This window comes from Nicotiana tabacum, chromosome 11 (assembly GCF_000715075.1).
Source record: "Nicotiana tabacum cultivar K326 chromosome 11, ASM71507v2, whole genome shotgun sequence".
In the NCBI taxonomy this organism is placed as follows: Eukaryota; Viridiplantae; Streptophyta; class Magnoliopsida; order Solanales; family Solanaceae; genus Nicotiana; species Nicotiana tabacum.
This window is the reverse complement of record NC_134090.1, coordinates 133548112-133570218: the sequence shown is the minus strand read 5'-3', so window position 1 is coordinate 133570218 and position 22107 is coordinate 133548112. Positions and strand designations below refer to the sequence as shown.

The 22107-nt window shown below is 37.1% G+C and overlaps 1 protein-coding gene across 2 annotated transcripts; it reads left to right on the top strand.

The window, feature by feature from the left end:
• Positions 1–1790: 1790 nt before the first annotated feature.
• Positions 1791–9397, top strand: LOC107769256 (uncharacterized). 2 transcript variants are annotated; one of them, XM_016588462.2, is made up of 3 exons: positions 1791–2731; positions 8093–8623; positions 8947–9397. In XM_016588462.2, exons 1-3 carry the CDS (start codon positions 1937–1939, stop codon positions 8977–8979), a joined length of 1359 nt encoding a protein of 452 aa, XP_016443948.1. In that variant the 5' UTR covers positions 1791–1936; the 3' UTR covers positions 8980–9397. The 2 variants fall into 2 exon arrangements, with proteins under 2 accessions (XP_016443948.1, XP_016443947.1); XM_016588461.2 differs by having other exon boundaries at positions 1792–2731; positions 8894–9397.
• The last annotated feature ends 12710 nt before the right edge of the window (positions 9398–22107 follow it).

Here is a 22107-nt window from a genome sequence, read left to right as displayed (position 1 = left end):
TCTAACACAAAATTAATTATAAGAGAACTCATTACATTTGGAACATGATAATCAAATCACTTATGTATTAATATTTTAGATATATGATTAATATCTGAATCGAGTGCAGCTAGTTTGAGTTTGAATGCAAAGCATAATTTTGAAAATGTGGTCCAGTTTAGAAAATAAAATGATAAGAATTATTTGAGTTTGAGATGAAAGTTTTTCTTAAAAAAAATATTACGTAAAGAATTAAAATGATAGTAAAAATATTATCACAATATTTAAAATAATGTGTTCATAAAATTAAGAATTTTCTCTATGATTAAATAAATTTTTAAAAATACAAAATAAATTTCTAATATTGGTAATCTTAATAATGAAAATTAAAATTAAAATTAAATTTTATCTTATAGCTAAAAAGGAAAGAAAATTTAACTGCATCTAATACGAAATTAATTATAAGAGAAATAAATACATTTAGAACATGATAATCAAATAACTTATGTATCAATATTTTAGAGTAATTAAAAGTTACAATTTAAAATAAAATATGACATTATTTTGGTTATAGGTAAAATATTAATATAAAACTAATTAACATTTATAGTAGGAAAGAGAATGTATATTAAAAAGAAAATAGAGGTAGTGTGAGGATACTTATACTTTAAATTAATTTTAATATAGATAAAATAAAATAATTAATTATATTTAAAAATATTACTGACAAATTTAAATGATTAAAATATTATGAATAAGAGGATTTATTTTTATCACATACTATTAAAAGGATAATAAGCAAGACATTAATTTAATTATAAGCTAACAAAAAATTATATGATGGTATAATATTATGAAATATTAAATAATACAATAACTATAAGAAAAGAACAAAAAAAAAAGAATTTATGTTAAAATGATGTGATGAATAAGACATATTTGACTTCCCGATAAAAATACAATGATTGTAAGAATTTTATTAAAATAATATGATCTAATGTGCTCGAACAAAACAAATCACAATATGACATGTTTAGATTCTTTAATATCGACAACGGAACGAAATGCAATTACTAAAATCAAGGGGTTAGGTTGTTACAAATATATGTTAAAAAGATTGGTTGTCTACTACGAGATTTGATAAATAATTTCATATCCTGCTTCATAAATAAATTCTCATGTTATATAATTTTTATCTGAGAGATATATATTTTAAGGTTATTTGTACATGATTCAAATAATATACATTGCAATTTGAAATGATTTGTCCGCGCATCGTGCAGGTACTAATACTAGTTAAAATTTAAAGATTGTAATCTCGTACAAACTGTGGTATAAAAATAATCCATTTATCTTTGTAATCAAACCAACCAATATAAACAAAATTAGTAGTGGGAAAGGGGCATGCATACAACCTTTTCAGAATATTAAGGTGCATCTCTAATACCTTTTCGTGATTTATCATCTATCCATGCCATCCTTAATTAACACACACCAATACAGCTTTTCTTAATTATCTTTAATTCAAGCACAGACTTTCTTAATTAGTCATTTATTTATTTGCAATTCTCATCCTTGCAATTGCAGTAAGTTTCCTTCCTCAGATCCACCGCTTGGACACCTCTTATTCTATTCGGAAAATACTATACATATGATGAAATCAAAAAGTCACATTCTAATAATTACATCATACTCTATTCTGTTCTTTACTGCTTAATTACATAATTGGTTGTACTTGTAGTCCATATAACACGTGTAACTACAACTGATTTTTAAAAAACAAAAGAAAAGTCAAAATTCCATACTCTGCTTTGGGCGAGGTTTCCGGTCTTAAGAATGGCCTCTAACTCCAAACTCTGCCACCTCTCTTCATAACAACGATAATACTAAATCCAATACAAACCTCTCTCTCTCTCTCTCTCTCTTCTTTCCTTCCTCCATTTTCCCTCAGAAAAAAATGCAGTCTTTTAAATTACCAAACAACAAAACCCAATATTGCTCTAATGGGGTCAAAAATATAATCTTGATCACCTCTTTTGCTTGTATAATCTACCTTCTTTCTTTCAACTTTAATGGCCCTAACACCAAATTACTCCACACATCAGTTTCGCTTCAAAATGATTCAACAATATTATCAGATACAAATCTTGAACATATTGTATTTGGTATTGCATCTAACGAGAAAGCATGGTCTACTAGGAAAGAATTAGTTAAAATGTGGTGGAAGGCAGGTTCAAAAATGAGGGGTTGTGTTTTTCTTGAAAAAATGCCATCCAATTACACAAATAATACTACAGAAAATGATTCTTTACCTCCGATTTGCATTTCTGGGGACACATCAAGATTTAAGTATACGTTTCGAGGGGGAACGCCGTCGGCAATTCGCGTGGCACGAGTTGTGACTGAGACGGTGGCATTAAATCATTCAAATGTGCGGTGGTATGTTTTTGGGGATGATGACACTGTTTTTTTCCCAGACAATTTGGTGAAAACACTTTCTAAATATGACCATGGGCTTTGGTACTATATAGGGTCGAATTCTGAACATTTTTTAATGAACAAGGCTTTTTCCTATGAAATGGCATTTGGTGGAGCTGGCATTGCTATAAGCTATCCTTTGGCTAAAGTTCTTGGTAAAGTGTTCGATGCATGCATAGAAAGGTACCCTCACCTTTTTGGGAGTGATGCTAGGATTTATTCCTGTTTGGCTGAGCTTGGTGTTGGCTTAACACATGAGCCCGGTTTCCATCAGGTATCCCATCTATCCTAATTTATATGACAAAGAAATTTTTATAGCTTATTTTAGACCACAAGTTTCAACGTTTTTTTTTCATTTTTCTTCGTACACGGTCAAATACTATCACATTAATTGGAATAGAGAAAAAGTACAATTTAAAGTCAGGCTAAACTCATAGACAAACATAATTGACAATATAAAGATATTTTATACTATTGGCATAGAAAACTTGGGAATAGCACGGAAGTTACAGTCAGACCTCTCTACTGTATAACAATCATTCACTATAAAAGTTAATATGGAACCAATTTTCATGTTATATTATAACATATGTTCTCTGTAACAACATTTAGCTATAACAACCAAAAGAATTCGGAACAAATGAAGTTGTTATAATGAGGTTTGACTGTATTATTTTTACCAGGTTATAATACTTATCATAGAATTATGCTACTCCCTCCGTTCACTTTTACTTGTCCAGTATTCTAAAAATAGATTTTCACTTTTACTTGTCACTTTTAGCATATTAAGAGAAGTCAATTTCTTTTTTTCTGTTATACACAGTATTTTTTTTTTGTTATACAGTATTAACTACTCATTTCAAATCATTTTCTCAAATTCATTAAAAATATGCATCAATTAATATGGGTACAACAACAACAACAACAACCCAGTATAATCCCACAAGTGGGGTATGGGGAGGGTAATATGTACACAGACCTTACCCCTACCCCGAAGGGTAGAGAGGCTGTTTCCAGGAGACCCTCGGCTCAAAAGCAACAGAAGCCGATATATTAGTACCATAAAAATGCATAATAAAAATGCATAATAAAAATGCATAATAACATAGCAGCAATACAATAGATATGAAATACAGAATACGAAATACGAAAAAGATGGTTGGTATAGTAAAACTAGCAGGTAAAGCCCTGCATCAATAGACGACCAATGACATTCTTAGTCCAACTCCTAACTGGCTAGTCTCACTCTATTGTGCTGTAGAAATATTCACAACTCTCCCCTAACCTACAACCTTAATACTCGACCTCCATAATTCCCTGTCAAGGGTCATGTCCTCAGTAATCCTAAGTCGCGCCATGTCCTGTCTGATCACCTCTCCCCAATACTTCTTAGGTCGTCCTCTACCTCTCCGCGTGCCCACTACAGCCAGTCGCTCACACCTCCTCATCAGTGCATCAGTGCTCCTCCTCTGAATGTGCCCGACCCATCTGAGTCTTGCTTCCCGCATCTTGTCCTCCATGGGGGCCACGCCCACCTTCTCTCGAATATCTTCATTCCTAATCTTATCCATTCTTGTATGCCCGCACATCCACCTCAACATCCTCATCTCTGCTACTTTCATCTTCTGGATGTGTGAGTTCTTTACCGGCCAACATTCAGTTCCATATAACATGGCAGGCCTAACCACTGCTCTATAAAACTTACCTTTTAGTAACGGTGGCACTTTCTTGTCACACAAGACTCCCGACGCTAACCTCCACTTCATCTACCCCACCCCTATACGATGTGTGACATCCTCGTCAATCTCCCCGATCCCCAGGATAACCGATCTAAGGTACTTGAAACTACCCCTCTTGGTAATGACTTGAGAGTCAAGCCTCACTTCAACTCCCGCTTCCGTCGGCTCAACTCCAAATTTGCACTCGAGGTATTCCGTCTTCGTCCTGCTCAACTTGAAACCTTTAGACTCAAGAGCATGTCTCCAAATCTCTAGCCTCTTGTTGACGCCGCCTCGTGTCTCGTCAATTAGAATAATGTCATCAGCAAATAGCATGCACCATGGCACCTCCCCTTGAATATGATGAGTCAGTGCATCCATCACCAGGGCAAATAGGAATGGGCTGAGCGCAGACCCTTGGTGCAACCCCGTAGTAACTGGAAAATGTTCAGAGTCGCCTCCTACTGTCCTAACCCGAGTCTTAGCTCCATCATACATGTCTTTAATCACCCTAATATAGTCAATCGGGACCCCTTTATCCTCTAAGCAGCTCCATAAGACCTCCCTAGGAACCCTATCGTACGCTTTCTCCAGATCAATAAACACCATGTGAAGGTCCTTCTTCCTATCCCTGTACTGTTCCATCAACCTCCTAATAAGGTGGATAGTTTCTGTGGTAGATCGCCCCGGCATGAACCCGAACTGGTTGTCTAAAATAGACACCGTCCTTCGCACTCTCATTTCTACCACTCTCTCCCAAACTTTCATGGTATGACTTAGTAATTTGATGCCCCTATAGTTATTACAGCTCTGGACATCACCTTTGTTCTTATACAACGGGACCATTGTACTCCACCTCCACTCTTCCGGCATCCTATTAGTCTTGAATATAACACTAAACAATGCAGTAAGTCATTCCAAGCCTGCTCTACCCACACACCTCCACAGTTCCACCGGAATTTCGTCTGGCCCGGTAGCTCTGCCCCTTCTCATCTTACGCATTGCCTCCATGACTTCATCGATCTCAATGTCCCTACAATTACTTAATTCATGGTGACTGTCGGCATTCCTCAATTCCCCAGGTCTAATATCTTGATCTCCTTCTTCACTTAGAAGTTTATGAAAGTAAGTCTGTCACCTCCTCTTAATCTGGTCATCTCCCATCAAAACTTTGTCGTCGTCATATTTTATGCACCTCACCTGGTTTAGATCTCGAGTTGTCCTCTCTCTCGCCTTAGCGAGTCGGAATAACTTCTTCTCCCCACCTTTGTTCCTTAGTTCCTCATACAGACGAGCAAAAGTTGTCGTCTTAGCCTCCGTCACTGCCATCTTTGCCTCCTTCCTAGCTACCTTATACCTTTGATTGTTCTCTCTCTTCTCCTCCTCATCAGTGCTCCCTACTAACCTTAGGTAAGCCGCCTTCTTTGCTTCCACTTTACCTTGGACAACCGCATTCCACCACCAATCTCCTTTGTGACCACCATTGCGGCCCGTAGATATCCCTAACACCTCTCTCGTCGCCTTTCTTATACAGTCCGCCGTCGTCGACCACATTGTGTTCGCGTCCCCACCACTCCTCCAAGCTCCCATTGCCGATAACCTTCCTTCCAACTCCTTAGCTTTATCCTCAGTTAAGGCGCCCACCTAATCCTGGGGCGTCCTTGTACTGACCTTTTCTTCCTCCTTCTCCTAATACAAATGTCCATGACCAAAAGCCTATGCTGCGTTGAGAGGGTCTCACCTGGGATAACCTTGCAGTCCTCGCACAACCTTCTGTCGCATCTCCTAAGGAGGAGATGGTCAATCTGAGTCTTCGCCACCGAACTTTGGTAAGTAACCAAATGTTCATCCCGCTTCGTAAAACTCGAGTTCACAATGACTAGATCGAAAGCCTTGTCAAAGTCCAACAATGCAATACCCCCTCCGTTCCACTCTCCGAAACCAAAGCCGCCATGCACCTCAGAGTACCCACCTGCAGATGACCCAATATGACCATTGAAATCTCCTCCTATGAATAACCTCTCAGAAGGCGGTATACTACGAACAATCTCATCCAACCCCTCCCAAAAGCGCCTCTTAATATCCTCATCCAAGCCTGCTTGCGGTGCGTACGCGCTAACGACATTTAAAGTACCCTCACCTACCACCAATTTAATAGTCATTAGTCTATCATTCACCCGCCTGACCTCTACCACGGACTCTCTAAGATGGCTATCTACCAGGATACTCACTCCATTCTTACCCCTCAGGATACCAGAGTACCACAACTTATACCCATCCACGTTTTTCGCCCTCGATCCGACCCACCTAGTCTCCTGGACACACGCTATATTAATCTTCCTCTTCTGCAGGATTTTCGCCAACTCTATGGATTTACTCGTCATTGAACCTATGTTCCATGACCCGATTCTCAACCTATAGGCTCCCTTGCCCCATCTACCTCCCCTGCTACCCGACCCACCCCCTAACCCCAGCCCCCCACTCTGCCCCACCCGAGGACATGTCCTTATTCTATCATCCCAGACTGCAGCCACTACACCTACAACAATCTAGAGAAGACTCGCTAGTACACAACATACGCAAATCAAACAAGAAGGAAACAAGTGGTAACTAATATCCTAGTTGAAAGGTTTAACTATTGCGAAGTAAAGTAACAGTAATTTAGCTAACACCAAAAGGGAAACAGTAAAACAGGAGGTACCAACTCCCGATAACAAAACCTGTGGTTGATTTGTTGTACTCGATGCAGTTGTACCCTCACGCACCACTTGCTACCGCCCTTTGCTGACACTCGCCCAGGTTGCTCTCCTTTGCCAGTGCTCGTGCGCCTAACTTGTCTCCAAATACTCCGAGAATTCCTGAAAACACAGAAAATACCACGACCCAAAAACCAGAAGGAGCTATCACCGCTACCACTGAATTCGTGGAATGCGAATGATTCTGGCAAATTCGAATTGGAACCCAACTCGATTGGAAATATATGAAAGCTTAACTGAGGTAAATCTGAGGAGAGATTTACAGGGAGTTTGTGAGAGAGTTTTCTTGCTAGCTGCAGCAGTCAATCTGAGGAGAGATCTGATGCGTCGAGGAGGGCATAGGCTACGCAACAGCTTCAGGCACTCAACTCCAGAAAATTGAAGCTGTTCTTCGAGCTTCAGCACCAGAAATTCGATTGTCGAGCAATCCTCAAATAAATGAACCCAAGCTTCAGCCACAACTTCTCGACACCAATTAGAATAAAACCCCAAAACCAATTTGTTCAGACACTCACGAAAACAACAAACCCTAGTCAATAGAGCATTAGAAAAGAAAACGGAGGAAGTAGCAGAAAGTAAACGGTCAAGGAATTAAAGAGTAAAACACTTTGTTAATCCACTTTACTACTGCTTCAATCCTCTTCTTCCTCCTTCCTGGTTATCAAAAAACCCAAGACGAGGCAGAACCGGAAAAAGTCCTCTTTCAGAAGAAGAAAAAAATCATGATAAATTATGCACTTCATTTACTATTTTTTAAGAGGTGTGCAAAGTCCATAGTGGATAAGTATAAGTGAACGGAGGGATATAAGTGACTTGATTGTGTGAATATTTTCTATGTTGATACTGTATAGAGCTTAACGCATGATTTTATATTGTATGTAATGCTCAAGCTGTTATAACATGTTTATTCTATATAAGCGACTGTTTATGTTCTATTTGTTATAAACAGTTACCTGCTACTGTAGGTCTTGACCTGATTGAATAAACAAAAATTGTATTCTGCTAGTTCATATAAGTTAAACTCTTTTTGTTAAGCTTAGAAGCACGCGCTGTCTCTCAAAAAATTGCCTTTAGGCGATTGAAAACTTACTTTGCACCAGATGCTAAAATGTAAATGACACAAACTTGTTTTGCTCTGTTTTCTGGAATTTGAAATACCAGCTGGATGTAAGAGGAAATATGTTCGGAATGTTAGCAGCACATACCATTAGACCTTTGGTATCTCTCCATCATATGGAGATGAACGATGCCATATTCCCCAATATGACAAAAATGAAAGCTCTGGAGCATTTGTACGAGGCTGCAAAGTTCGATCCACACCGTATTTTGCAGCAAACAGTATGCTACGATCGTTGGTTTACATGGACAGTGTCAGTGTCTTGGGGATACGCTGTTCAAGTTTTCGGGTACCATGTGTTTTTGCCGGATGCTCAGCGCGTACAAGAGAGCTATTTTCCATGGCAAAAGGGTGATTTGGCTAGACATTATGACCTTGATACAAGGCCATATGAACCTGATCCATGTAAAAGACAACTTGTTTATTTCTTAGACAATGTCTCCTCTGGAACTGATGGAATCAAGACCATTTACAAGAAGAAAACCCCTGAGAATTGCACAATCAACATGGTTTCACCTAGAAAACTAGAAGAAATCAGAGTGACTTCTCAAAAGTTAGACCTTGACAAAAAACAGGTACTATTTCTCTCGAGCTTATTATTCAACTTTAGCCTATATAAGTTGAAGGGGAGCCTTGGTGCAACTGGTAAAGTTGAGGAGGCTCGAGCCGTGAAAATAGTCTCTTGCAGAAATGCAGGGTAAGGCTACGTATAATAGACCCTTGTGGTCCGCCTTAGTGCACTGGGCTGCCCTATTTTTAGCCTAAGCTGAGATTCTTAATTAATTACTCTTTAAGTATCCATTTAAGTTTAATTTGTGAAACATTTGGTCTGATGGCATACACAGTTGCTATCACCAAGAAGACAGTGCTGTGATGTATTGCCTTCAACATCTCGCAGTGTGATGGAAATAGGTATAAGAGAATGCAATGAAGACGAACTAATTTACATACACCCTTAGTGCTATATATTGCTGCAACTGTCGATATTTACTGCAAGGAAGGCAAGAAAATTTCAGTAACTTTTGTTGATGGCAAATTGGTGATGGGATGAACGATTTTCACAACAGAAGATTTCGCCGGTTAGGCCAAGATGCTCCACTACAATTTTGCTTTATTTCTAAGCATAAATCTACTCCTTTGCTTGTGAAGTAGTAGATTCAGGAAAGCAGCTTAGGAAATTTAACTAGGATTAGATTGCACTTGAGGAAAATGAATTACAATTATAATTAGAAAGCTGTGCGCATGTTCAGACTTAATGTGTATTAGCAATCACATGTGAAGAAACTTGGGAGTTAATCAAAGAAAAATCTCAAATTTGACTGTAACTGTTCAACATTTTATTATTTTAATGTGGGTTCAGTTATTACATATAAAGTGGACATGCATTTTTTCAATAACATGCATGCACCATTAGCTGTGTATCATGAAACACCAATATGTGAGGCTTATATATGGTCTACTAGTTTGAGCTCTGACCCTTTGCCACTTGTTGCAATTGTGCAATCTGGATTTTCTTACTTTACCCTTAAAATGGATAACAATTAAATTTGTACGCGGTTTTAAGGATATATGGATTGATTCCATACAAATAATTAAAAATATTAGATAAACGAGTGAAAGACAAAATAAATAATCAAACCAATTGTAATGTTATGGTCCAGCTTGAACTTGGATTGGATAACAGTCTTGCCTTCGATCGGACCCTCGGTTCGGAGCCTACAGAGAATGAATAACAAACAGTAAAGTAATAACTTTGCTATAGCTAGAGAGCAGTAAAAATGAAATTGTATTGTTTTGGTTTACGTGTTACAATGTATCCTATTGAAATAAAGTTTCCCCTTTATATAGTAGGAGGGTTCCATCTCTAGTACATTTTTAAAAAAGATAAAAGTCCTCCTTTCTCGTTAATTACTTATCTACCGACATCGGGCGACATCTCCGCCGTGATATCCGGTTGGATGCGGATATCACGGCCCTCTGTTAGTCGTGTGTAACCGTTTGTCATATTTCCCGAGGTCTTGGAGCTCGTTCTAGGTTCGGGGAGTGTTGTCTTATCGGGTACGATAGTGAGCATTCCGTTCGAGCCTTGCTACAAAGAGTTCTCGGCTTCGATTTCGATCTCATTCACTCTTATTCCGTTTGATATACCGGGAAATCGGGGTGTGTGTTAACCCCGATTTCACCCGTATACACTTATCAACTAAGTACTTTACCTTTCAGAAGGAACAATTCCCTACAGTAATTTTCACCACAATTAGCATACTATTAAGGCTGAAGATATTGGGCGAAGCAGCTTTCTTTGCTTTATTAACTTTAACTAGTAATGTGTATGAAGTTTATTATGTAAACAGCCTACCTGTCGTTCTGGAACATATACGGCGAGAGGTAATGCAGCCTTCACTTTCTAAAGATACCTGCAGCATGTAGGCATGTTGCGGTTTGTTAGGATGTAAATGGCAATACAGATTAAAATAGAGAAGAATCGACTGAAAAATAAAAGTAACATAAAAAAATTAATCCAAATGTACTCTTACCAAACCCAATAAAGAGCTGAAATAATTGCTTCTTTTATAGGAGTATTTGGCTTATTCTTTTTTCTACATGGATTCATGCAATAAATTTAAATCCGATACAAACTAAAATCCAGATGGTCTTAGATGATATGTTTGCATGTCGACAGACTCTAAGATAAGATCTCTAGCTTACAAGTGAGATAGAATCCTTCACAAATTGATATATATATATATATATATGATTCATATCATAATTAGAACTAAAACAACTTTGTGAGAGTTTAAGGTGGCATATTTTACTGTATATTTGATATATTATTATATTATAGTTAGAATAGAACTAAAGGAACTTTGTACCAGCTTAATGTCGATCGGCCTCTATTTACTGCTAACTTGACTTTAAATTGAAAAGGAATTTGATGATAGGCTATAATTGCGTATTTTAGTCGTTTATTATACTCTAATGTACTGTACTTTAATTGAGTTTGAGCGTTAATCGCTAGTGTTTTGCACTAATTGTGTGTTTTATACCTTGTAGGAGTGATTCCGAGCTATGTAGATGTTATGTAATGAATTCAAGTGATTTGAAGCTTTGAAGTCTGAGTAAAATCCCAAGGAATTAAGCCGGGATCATGTTCGGGGATCAACGGATGATAGTTAAGAACGAAACGGAGAATCGAGGGGGCATACGACGCATTGTCTAGTAAAATGCACATAACCTTTCGCTCAGAACTCCGTTTGGGCTCCACAATATATCGTTGCAAAGCTATTTGAAAGGGCTATAACTTTCAAGTTTTGCGTTTTTGCAAATTCTCGTGCAGTGTACCGCGCTTGTGGAAATTTCCTGCAGCCTGTCAGAATCAGCGATCTGAACTTTCCCACTGCCGCCCCCCATGGTGCGTCGCCCCCTGCGGTGCGGTAGTACAAATTTTACAAAGTGATTGTCCTATTTCGCGCGGGAGAAGGTATTTTCGTTTGGGCCCGACCCTACTTGGTATAAATACATGTAAAAACGCTATTTTGGAGAGGTTGGACAGATTTGAGACACAGATTCGACCTAAGGAGGCAGAGACACAATAGAAGCAAGGCGGGAAATTCTTCTACGAGTTTTTCCTTCCTCTTCCTATTTTCCATTGTTGGTTATGACTTTTAGTATTGTAGTTTTACATACTATTATGAATAGCTAATTTGTTGTCTAGGGTTTTGATGGAACCTTTTGTAGGATAAATTCTTGTTATGTTTTTATATAATTGAGCCGTAGTATAATCTCTATTTGTTCAACTACGTTCTTGTTGTAGTTAATTGATATGATCCTCAATTAGTTGTGCCTATTTAGTATGTATTACTCAGGAGAGAGTGCATATTTAAGTAGTTGTTGAATAACATCACTCCCGACGTATGTGAGGAATCAATAACCAAGAGTGTAAAGGTGGGATTAGGGAAAACGAAACCTTGGGTGCGATCTAAGTGAGCATTAATTAAAGCCAGTTAGCGTAACTCGGGAGAGTATGTCTAGTAAATTGTCGTAATTACTCAGGAGAGAATTACAACACGCAGAGCGCTCATGATCGGTAGAGAATACTTAGGAAAAATTTATAGAAAACGTAGCGGGAAGGATTCCGACAATTGGGGAAATCATAACTCTAGACCTCCTTAATCTTGTCTCTAATCCTTAATATCTGTAGTTGTTAATTTATTTTAATTTGTTAGTTAATTAGTTAAACACAAGAATCTTAATATCTATAAGTTAGGAACTGTTCAAACTTGTCTTCTTGGTGATAGTGAACAGCTATAGCTAGGGCTTAGTTCTATGTGGGATTCGACTCCGGACTTGTAAACCGGATTATATTTGTAACGACCGATTAGTCCTTTTATAAGGCATAGTTGAGCGTGATCAAATTTTGGCGTCGTTACTGGGGAACTAACGGTGTAGTTGTAGGTGTACATATTGTTGGGTTTCAAGTTTGAACTTTTATTTTATTTTTTAGTATTTGATTTTTTTATTTTTTTATTTTAGTTTTATTTGAGAAACATGGCATCATGGAATTATGAGATTTTGATGTTGGTAATTCTACTTTTAATCCTCCTTATACATATTGTGAAGGAAACCACCCGGGGCAAAATTATCAAAATATTCCCCAGAGCGAGTTTTGTGTACCAACTCAATCTTATGTGTGGAATGTGTGTGATATGTGTGGTAGTCAAGATGGTCACTTTCACGGTTGTGCTTATATTTCTTACCTTCCCCCAACCCCTTACTTTGATGGTTCTTCTTTTTCTAGTGAAGTTAATAGGAACAAAGAACCCAGAGAAGCTGACCTAAAGAAGATCGAAGATATGTTAAAGTGCATTTTGGAACAGCATAGTAAATTACAACTGCTGATAGAAAGGCAGGAGGAAACTATTCACAACTTGAACGTTCACATGAGTCAACTGGTTGAAGATTTTAATGTTCAACAAGCTAATATTGTAAATAGTATCCAAGAAGAGCGTGAATTAGATACAGGAATTAAGGAGCTAGAGGAGAAGGCCAGAGTAAAACACCAACAATCAATCGAACTAGATTTTGAGGATGCCGATGTCATAGAAGAGATACTAGAGCCAACCAAGGATATTAAGGATACATATTTAGTTGACTCCATTATCATTAATGTTGAGAATGTAGATAGTCCCCATGTTCATGTAAATGAGCGCATTGGTCCTCACTCCAAGCATTTTTTCACAGTGTGTTTAGATGATGATATGGAAATAGAGTCGTCCGAGCCACTTGAGGAGTCAAGGAATGAGGAACAATGTGCTTACATTCTGGAATTTTTCTTGCTAGAAAGTCGGGATTACGCACCTCATCCAAAGGCCAAGAAGTGCAGAATACTACATTATTTTATTAGGCTAGTCAAATTCGTTCTACCACCCCAGGAGCATGATCACAGAGCAGAATCAAAACTTGGAGTCCAATTCATAAGTTCAAAGTGGAGGCAAAAAGTGATTCTGTCGCGATGTTAAATCAAGCGCTTGTTGGGAGGCAACCCAGCTTTACTGCTTTCTTTTAATTTTTTTGTTAAATTTGTTTTAATTGTATTATTTTCGTAGTGTCAATTTTTTATTTTCTAGGAGCATGGAAAGCAAATCTATTAGAAGGATGCAATTGCAAATCAGATGGTTGGAACTAATTGTGAGGTACCCGCACGAAGGACCAAACCCGAGAGAAGTCTGAGTACCCCATGAACAGTTAGTGCTTTGGCCTTTGGCCTACCAGGGAGTTTCTTTTACCCTTTTATTAGTATGGTGTGCATTGGGGACAATGCACAATTTTAAGTGTGGGGTAAGGAGATTGTCTGGGTGACTTTTTATGCTATTTTAGTTGTGTTAGTTTAATTGAATTTTTTTTATTTTCTAGAAAAACGAAAAAAAAAATTGGACTTTTCATAGACGATGGATCTATTAGACAATTTTCTTGAGGGATTTAAGTCTAAAGAAAAAGACAAAAAAGATTTTTTTTTATTAGGTAGTGTAGCAATTACCCCTTGATTTTTCTTTGTGCCGTGGTTCTTTTCCAAGGGTTTTGTTTGAACTGGGTGTAGTTAGTTTTTTTTAGGAGTAGGAGCTAGTGTGAGATGAATTGAATTGCAGCGATATCTCTTAACTTTGTTATGCCTTGAGAATAGTAAGTATTCTGGTTGTGACGCTTAGGCTCAGTTTTTGACTCTTGTAGAAGTACCTTAAATTGTATGATCTTAATTTTTCTTAACTGCTTTGACAAGAGTGTCTCGATGAGTCCCAATCCTGAGTGAGTGATGTGCCATGTGTGTGTGAGGTTTGCTTGTTATTCTATGCAATTGCATTTTATGCCTAGAACTTGCCATGTGTGTTTGCAAAGTGAAATAGTAGTTTTGTTCAGTCTTGGAAGTGATATAGTCATTTCTTTGTTGACCCAGATATGTAATATTTTACCTACCTAATTGTTATGTATCATAGTTAACCCCTTTGAGCCTGTAATCATGTTTCTTTGGCAACCACATTACAAGCCTTACCTAATTGTTTGAATTAACCATCTATTTGAACCTGTTCACTTCTCATGAGCATTTGAATTGTTATGAACTGTGTAAAAGTTAAAGTGTAGGGTGGTTGGTTTGGCATTTGAGTAGAACTAACGAGATAAGGAGAAAGGTGCACTGTATTAGAAAAAAAGAAAGTAAAAACCACTTGAATTGAAAAAGAAAAAAAAATAGTTGTATTGTGTGTAGATATTCATTGACAAGTGGTAGCTCTTGATGTAATTGTGCTTAAATAATTTGGGAGTTGATGTATATTGATGTGAAGGTGGAGTCATGGTTTGACATAAGCATGGGATTGAATGTTAAAGTGTATGTATTAAAGTGCTTAGGGAGGTGTAGTCACTCTTATATTTAAATGTATCTAACCCATCCTGCAGCCTACATTACAACCAATTAAAGTCCTACTTGATCCTAGACTGAATGAGCTTGATTAGTAGAGTAGTACACTACGGTCAAGCCTATGGTGCATCTTTTGTGGCATATGAATGTCATTTATGAGAGTGAGTGAATTTTTTCTATCTTGAGTTCCTAATTGTTCTTAAATTTTATGGTGTGTGGAACTACTCTCTTTTGTTGTGTGAGGGCACTTGATTCATGAAGGAAAGGTAATGTCAGTGACCTCTATGTTAGAGTAAGTAAGTAAGTTGTGAATAATGCGTGGTACTTGTGAGTCAAATCTTGAGGTGAAGATGTTATACTTTTATGCTTAGTCTATTTTCAATATTCTTGGGGTGATGAGTTAGGAGAATTGTTTTATAAAAAAGGTCATGTTTATATAAAGTGTAGTTTGATTGCTCGAGGACGAGCAATGGTTTAAGTGTGGGGTGTTGATGATTGACTATAATTGCATATTTTAGTCGCTTATTATACTCTAATGTACTGCATTTTAATTGAGTTTGAGCGTTAATCGCTAGTGTTTTGCACTAATTGTGTGTTTAATGCCTTGTAGGAGTAATTTCGAGCTATGTAGAATTATGGAATGAATTCAAGTGATTTGGAGCTTTGAAGTCTAAGTAAAAGCCCAAGGAATTAAGCTGGGATCGTGTTCGAGGATCAACGGATGATAGTAAAGAACGAAACGGAGAATCGAGTGGGCATACGACGCATTGTCTAGTAAAATGCACATAAAGTTTCGCTCAGAACTCCATTTTGAAAGGGCTACAACTTTCATGTTTTGCGTTTTTGCATATTCCCAGTACTGTGGCGCATGGTGCGGCGTGCAGTGCACCGCGCTTGTGGAAATTTCCTGCAGCCTGTCAGAATCAACAATCTGAACTTTCCCACCGCCGCCCCGCATGGTGCGTCGCCTCATGCGGTGCGGTAGTGCAAATTTTACAAAGTAATTGTCCTATTTCACGCGAGAGAAGGTATTTTCGTCTGGGTCCGACCCTACTTGGTATAAATACATGTAAAAACGCTATTTTGGAGTGGTTGGACAGATTTGAGACACAGATTCGACCTAAGGAGGCAGGAATTCTTCTACGAGTTTTTCCTTCCTCTTCCGATTTTTCATTGTTGGTTATGATTTTTAGTATTGTAGTTTTACATACTATTATGAATAGCTAATTTGTTATCTAGGGTTTTGATGGAACCTTTTATAGGATAAATTCTTGTTATATTTTTATATAATTGAGCCGTAGTATAATCTCTATTTGTTCAACTACGTTCTTGTTGTAGTTAATTGATAGGATCCTCAATTAGGTATGCCTATTTAGTATGTATTACTCAGGAGAGAGTGCATATTTAGGTAGTTGTTGAACAACATCACTCCCGACGTATGTGAGGAATCAATAACAAGGGTTTAAAGGTGGAATTAGGGATAACGAAACCTTGGGTGCGATCAAAGTGAGAATTAATTAAAGCCAGTTAGCGTAACTCGGGAGAGTGTCTAGTAAATTGTCATAATTACTCAGGAGAAAATTACAACACGCAGAGCGATCATGATCGATAGAGAATTCTTAGGCGAAATTTATAGAAAACGTAGCGGGAAGGATTCCGACAATTGAAAAAATCATAACTCTAGACCTCCTTAATCTTGTCTCTAACTCTTAGTATCTGTAGTTGTTAATTTATTATTTTAATTTGTTAGTTAATTAGGTAAACACAAGAATCTTAATATCTATACGTTAGAAACTGTTCAAGCTTGTCTTCTTGGTGATAGCGAACAACTATAGCTAGGTCTTAATTCTCTGTGGGATTCGACTCCGGACTTGTAAACCGAATTATATTTGCCACGACCGCTTAGTTCTTTTATAAGGCATAATTGGGCATGATCAGAATTCTATCCTTAGATAATATTAATTTGTGTTGATGTATAACTTAAATTGCAGTGTTGTATTTTCAATTATGTCCTTTTCTTACTATTGCTTTTGAAAATAAATATATAAATAATTAAGGGTATAAAAGTCATTCAACGTTTCGAGGGTATTTTTGTCTCTTGACATTTAATGTTCTGACATTCGTGTTTTTATAATAATATAGATATAGATATAGATATAGATTAAATACTAGTGTTAGGCTGATTGAGTTTTTCAGCATATATTTCATTCTATTTCTGGAAAAGAAATCTGCTAAAATGAGGATGTCAATATGGAAAAGGACTCCTAGTTTCTATGGTATTAAAGAGAATCAATTGAATGGTCTAATCTCTTTCTCCCACTAAGCCACATAGGTAGCAAAATTAGCCCATAAAAATATGAGAATTGAGAGGTTGATTGTTTAGTTCATCTTGACCCAACTAAATAATCTCTCGTAGTTTAAAGACTTGAGCAATTATTAAATCAGCTAATTTTGACCCTTTTAGATTCATTTTTATACATATAAAGGTAAATGAATAATTGGTAGATCTTTGCGTTTAAATTTAAATCTGCCTTAATATATATTTTGAAGGGAGCATTGGAGCAACGATAGAATTATTTTATAGGTCACAAGTTCGAGCTGCGAAAGCGACCACTAATGCTTACATTAGGGTAGGCTATCTACATTATACTCTAGGGATGTAGCTCTTCTTCAGACCATGCGTGAATACAGGATGCTTTGCATACAGGGCTGCCTATACTCATGGGCGAAACTACACTCTTGTAAGGGTGGTCAATTGACCACCCTTTGTCGGAAAATTATACTGTATATATAGGTAAATATTAGGTTTTAGATGTATATAACATATATCGAACACCCTTTGTTGAAATTATTTTTACTTCTTTCAAGTCTCAACACCCTTAAAGAAATTCCTGATGTCGCCACTACCTATACTATTACTTAATGTCTATGTCAGTGTCACAGTAGTAACATATTATAGACAACCATATTACTTAATTGGTTTGAAACTCAATTTCACTTGGATTTATCTCATTCTTAAATCATAACCTAGGGGTGTACAAAAGAAACCGACAAATCGCACCAACCCTATAATCCGAGTCAAAACGAGAAAAAAACCCGACTAGGGTTTGGTTTGATTTGGTTTGGTGTTGGAGAAAGAAACTCGACCATAATTGGTTTGGCATGGTTTTAACTAAAGAAATTTAAACCGAAACCAAACCAACCCGACATTACATATATAAATTTTTTAGATATATTTAATATATAAATGTATACTTATTGTGATGTAATTTATAAATATTTCTTAAAAATGTTCATAATTTTATCTTTTAATGTATTATTTGAAGTTTGGATGATGATAGGCTATAATTGCGTATTTTAGTCTCTTAATATACTCTAATGTACTGCACTTTAATTGAGCTTGAGCGTTAATCGCTAGTGTTTTGCACTAATTGTATGTGTTTATGCCTTGTAGGAGTGATTCCGAGCTATGTAGATGTTATGGAATGAATTCAAGTGATTTGGAGCTTTGAAGTCTGAGTAAAATCCCAAGGAATCAAGCCGGGATAGTGTTCGGAGATCGACGAATGATAGTTACGAATGAAACGAAGAATTGAGCGGGCATACAGTGTATTGTCTAGTAAAATGCACATATATTTTCACTCACTACTCCGTTTAGGATCCACAATATATCGTTGGAAAGTTATTTGAAAGGGCTACAACTTTCATGTTTTGCATATTTGCAAATTCCCCCTACCTAGGCGCGTGTTGCGGTGCGCGGTACGCCGCGCTTGTGGAATTCTGCAGCCTTTCAGAATCAGCAATTTGAGCTTTTTCACTGCCGCCCCGCATGGCGCGTCGCTCCATGCGGCGCAGTAGTGCAAATTTTACAGAGTGAGTGTCCTATTTTGCGCGGGAGAAGGTATTTTCATCTGGTCCCGACCCTACTTGGTATAAATACATGTAAAACGCTATTTTGAGAAGGTTGGACATATTTTGACACAGATTCGACCTAAGGAGGCATATACACAATAGGAGCAAGGCGGGGAATTCTTCTACGAGTTTTTTCCTTCCTCTTCCTATTTTTTCATTGTTGGTTATGACTTTTAGTATTGTAGTTTTACATACTATTATGAATAGCTAATTTGTTACCTAGGGTTTTGATGGAACTTTTTGTAGGATAAATTCTTTTTATGTTTTTATATAATTGAGCCGTTGGATTTTTCTACTTGTTCAACTACGTGTTTATTGTTGTTGATTGAATGGCCATCGATTGACTGTGTCTATTTATTAAATGTTGCTTGAGAAAGGATACATATTTAGGTGGTTGTTGAACAACGTCACTCCCAACGTATGTGAGAAATCAATACAGCGGGTTTAAAGGTAGGTTTAGAAATAATAAAGCCTTGACGTGGTCATAATGAGCGGTTAGATAAAGCCAACTAGCGTAGTTCGAGAGAATATATCTAGTAAATTATTGTAGTTACTCGAGAGAGAATTACGGCACCTAAAGTGCTCACGATCAGTAGAGAATACATCGGCGAAATTGTAGGGAACATAACTTTAAGGATTCCGACAATTGGGGAAATCATAACTTTACACCTCATTAATCTTGTCTCCGATCATTATCCTTGTTAATTGATAGTTTTAGTGCTTTCTAATATTTGCTAGTTAATTAGATAAAAATAAACATTGTAATATTTTATAATTAGGAAATTGTTTGGACTTGTATTTCTTAGCGATATTGAACAACTGTAGCTAAGCCTTAGTTCTCTTTGGGATTCGACTCCGGACTTTTAGACCAGATTATATTTGCAGCGACCGTTTATCCTTTTTAGGACTAGAGTTGGGCGTGATCAAATTTTGGCGTTGTTGCTGGGAACTAACAGTGTAGTTATAGCTATACATATTGCTAGGTTACAAGTTTGAACGTTTATTTTTATTTTTTTGTGTTTGATTTTTTTATTTATTAGTGTTTTACTTGTTAAGTTGAGAAATATGGCATCCTGGAATTATGAGAATTTTAATGTTGGTAATTTTACTGTTGATCTTTCTTGTGTGAATCGTGGCGGAAACCACCTGGGTCAAAATAGTCTAAATATTTCCGAGAGCGAGTTATGTGCACTAACTCAATCTTATGTGTGGAATGTGTGTGATATGTGTGGTGGTCAAGATGGTCACTTTCATGGTTGTACTTATATTTCTTATCTTCCCCCAACCCCTTACTTTGATGGGTCTTCTTTTTCTTGTGAAGTTAATAGGAACAAAGAAATCGGGGATGATAACCTGAAAGAGATCAAGGATATGCTAAAGTACCTTGTGGAACAAAATGATGAAAGACAGATGCACATACAAAGGCAAGATGCTACTACTCGCAACCTGGAGGCACAATTGAGTCAACTAGTTGAAGCATTTAATGCTCAACAAGCCAATATTGGGATAGTAGTCAAGAAGAGCATGAATTAGACATTGAGATTGAGGTGCTAATGGAGGAGGTCAGAGTAGAATGCCAATAATCTATCCAACTAGAATTTGAGGATGTCGATGCTCAAGAAGTAACACTAGAGTCAGCCAAGGACATTGAAGATACAAAGTTAGTTGACTCTAGTGTGATTGGTGTTGAGGAGGTCAAAAATCATAAAGTTCAGGTATTTGAGCGTGTTGGACCTCATTCCAAATACTTCTCTACATTATGTCCGGATGGTGAAAAGGGAATGGATCCTTACGAGCATAAAAACGAGTCAAAGGAAGAGGTAGATGAGCCTTATATTTTGAAATTCTCAAGGCCGTCTAGGCAAGGTGACACTCCTCGGTTGAGAGCCAAAAAGTGCATAAGACTTTATCTAATTTTTGGCTCGCAAGAAGGGGGCGCCCCAAGAGCATAATCATAAACTTGAAGCAAAACTTGAGGTTCAATTCATAAACTCGAGGTGGAGACAAAAAGTGATTCTTGTTGTGCCGCGACGTTAAATCAAGCGCTTGTTGGGAGGCAACTCAACTTTACTGCTTTTTATTTTATTTTATTTTTGTAGTGACAATTTTTAATCTTCTAGGAACATGGAAAGCAAAGTTATTGGAAGGATGCAACAACAAACCAAATGGTTGGAACTAAGTGTGAGGTACCCGCACGAAGGACCAAGCTTGGGAGAAATCTGAGTACCCCATGATCTGTTAGTGCTTCGGCCTTTGGCCTACCAGGGAGTCTCTTTTACCCTTTTATTAGTTATGGTGTGCATTGGGGACAATGCACAATTTTAAGTGTGGGGTAAGGAGATTGTCTGGGTGACTTTCTATGCTATTTTAGTTGTGTTAGTTTAACTGAATAATTTGTTTTGTTAGTTTAATTGAATAATTTTTTTTATTAGAAAAATAAAAAAATAAAAAAATTGGACTTTTCCCGACGATGGATATCGTAGATAATTGTTTTGAGGGATTTAAGTCTAAAGAAAAAAAGTACAAAAATATTTTCTTTGTAGGTAGTGTAGTAATTCCCCTTGATTTTTCTTTGTACCGCGGTTCTTTTCCAAGGGTTTTATTTGAACCGAGTCTAGTTAGTTTTATGTTTTTGGGAGTAGGAGCTATTGTGTTGTGTTTTGAATTGAAACAATATCTCTTGACTTTGTTATGCCTTGAGAATAGTGAGTACTTTGGTTGTGACGCTTAGGCTCAGTTTTTGACTCTTGTATAAGTACCTTAAATTGTATGTTCTTAACTTTACTTAACTGCTTCGACTAGAGTATCTTGATGATCCAATCTTGAGTGAGTCATGTGCCATGTGCGTGTGAGGGTTGTTGTATTTTGTGCATTGAATTTGATGTCTAGAACTTGCCCCGTGTGTTTGCATAGAGAAATAGTAGTTTTGCTCAGTCTTGGAAGTGATATAAGAATTTCTTTGTTGAATCAGATATGTATATTTTACCAGCCTAATTGTTATGTATTGTAGTTAACCCCATTGAGCCTGTAATCCTATTTTTTTGGCAACCACATTATAAGTCTTACCCATTTGTTTGAATTAACCATCTATTTGAACCAGTGTAACCTCTCATGAGCACTTGAATTGTTTATGAACTGTGTAAAAGTTAAAGTGTCGGGTGACTGGTTTGACTTTTGAGTGGAACTAATGAAATAAGGAGAAAGGTGCACTGTTTTGAACAAGCAAGAGCCACTTGAAAA

Bases quoted from the DNA above. Each gene is read 5' to 3' on its own strand.
- LOC107769256 (XM_016588461.2), top strand. From the start codon at position 1,937: ATGCAGTCTTTTAAATTACCAAACAACAAAACCCAATATTGCTCTAAT. The intron at 2,732-8,092 runs GTATCCCATCTA...TTGAAATACCAG, and splicing joins ATGAGCCCGGTTTCCATCAG to CTGGATGTAAGAGGAAATAT. The intron at 8,624-8,893 runs GTACTATTTCTC...TGGCATACACAG, and splicing joins TAGACCTTGACAAAAAACAG to TTGCTATCACCAAGAAGACA.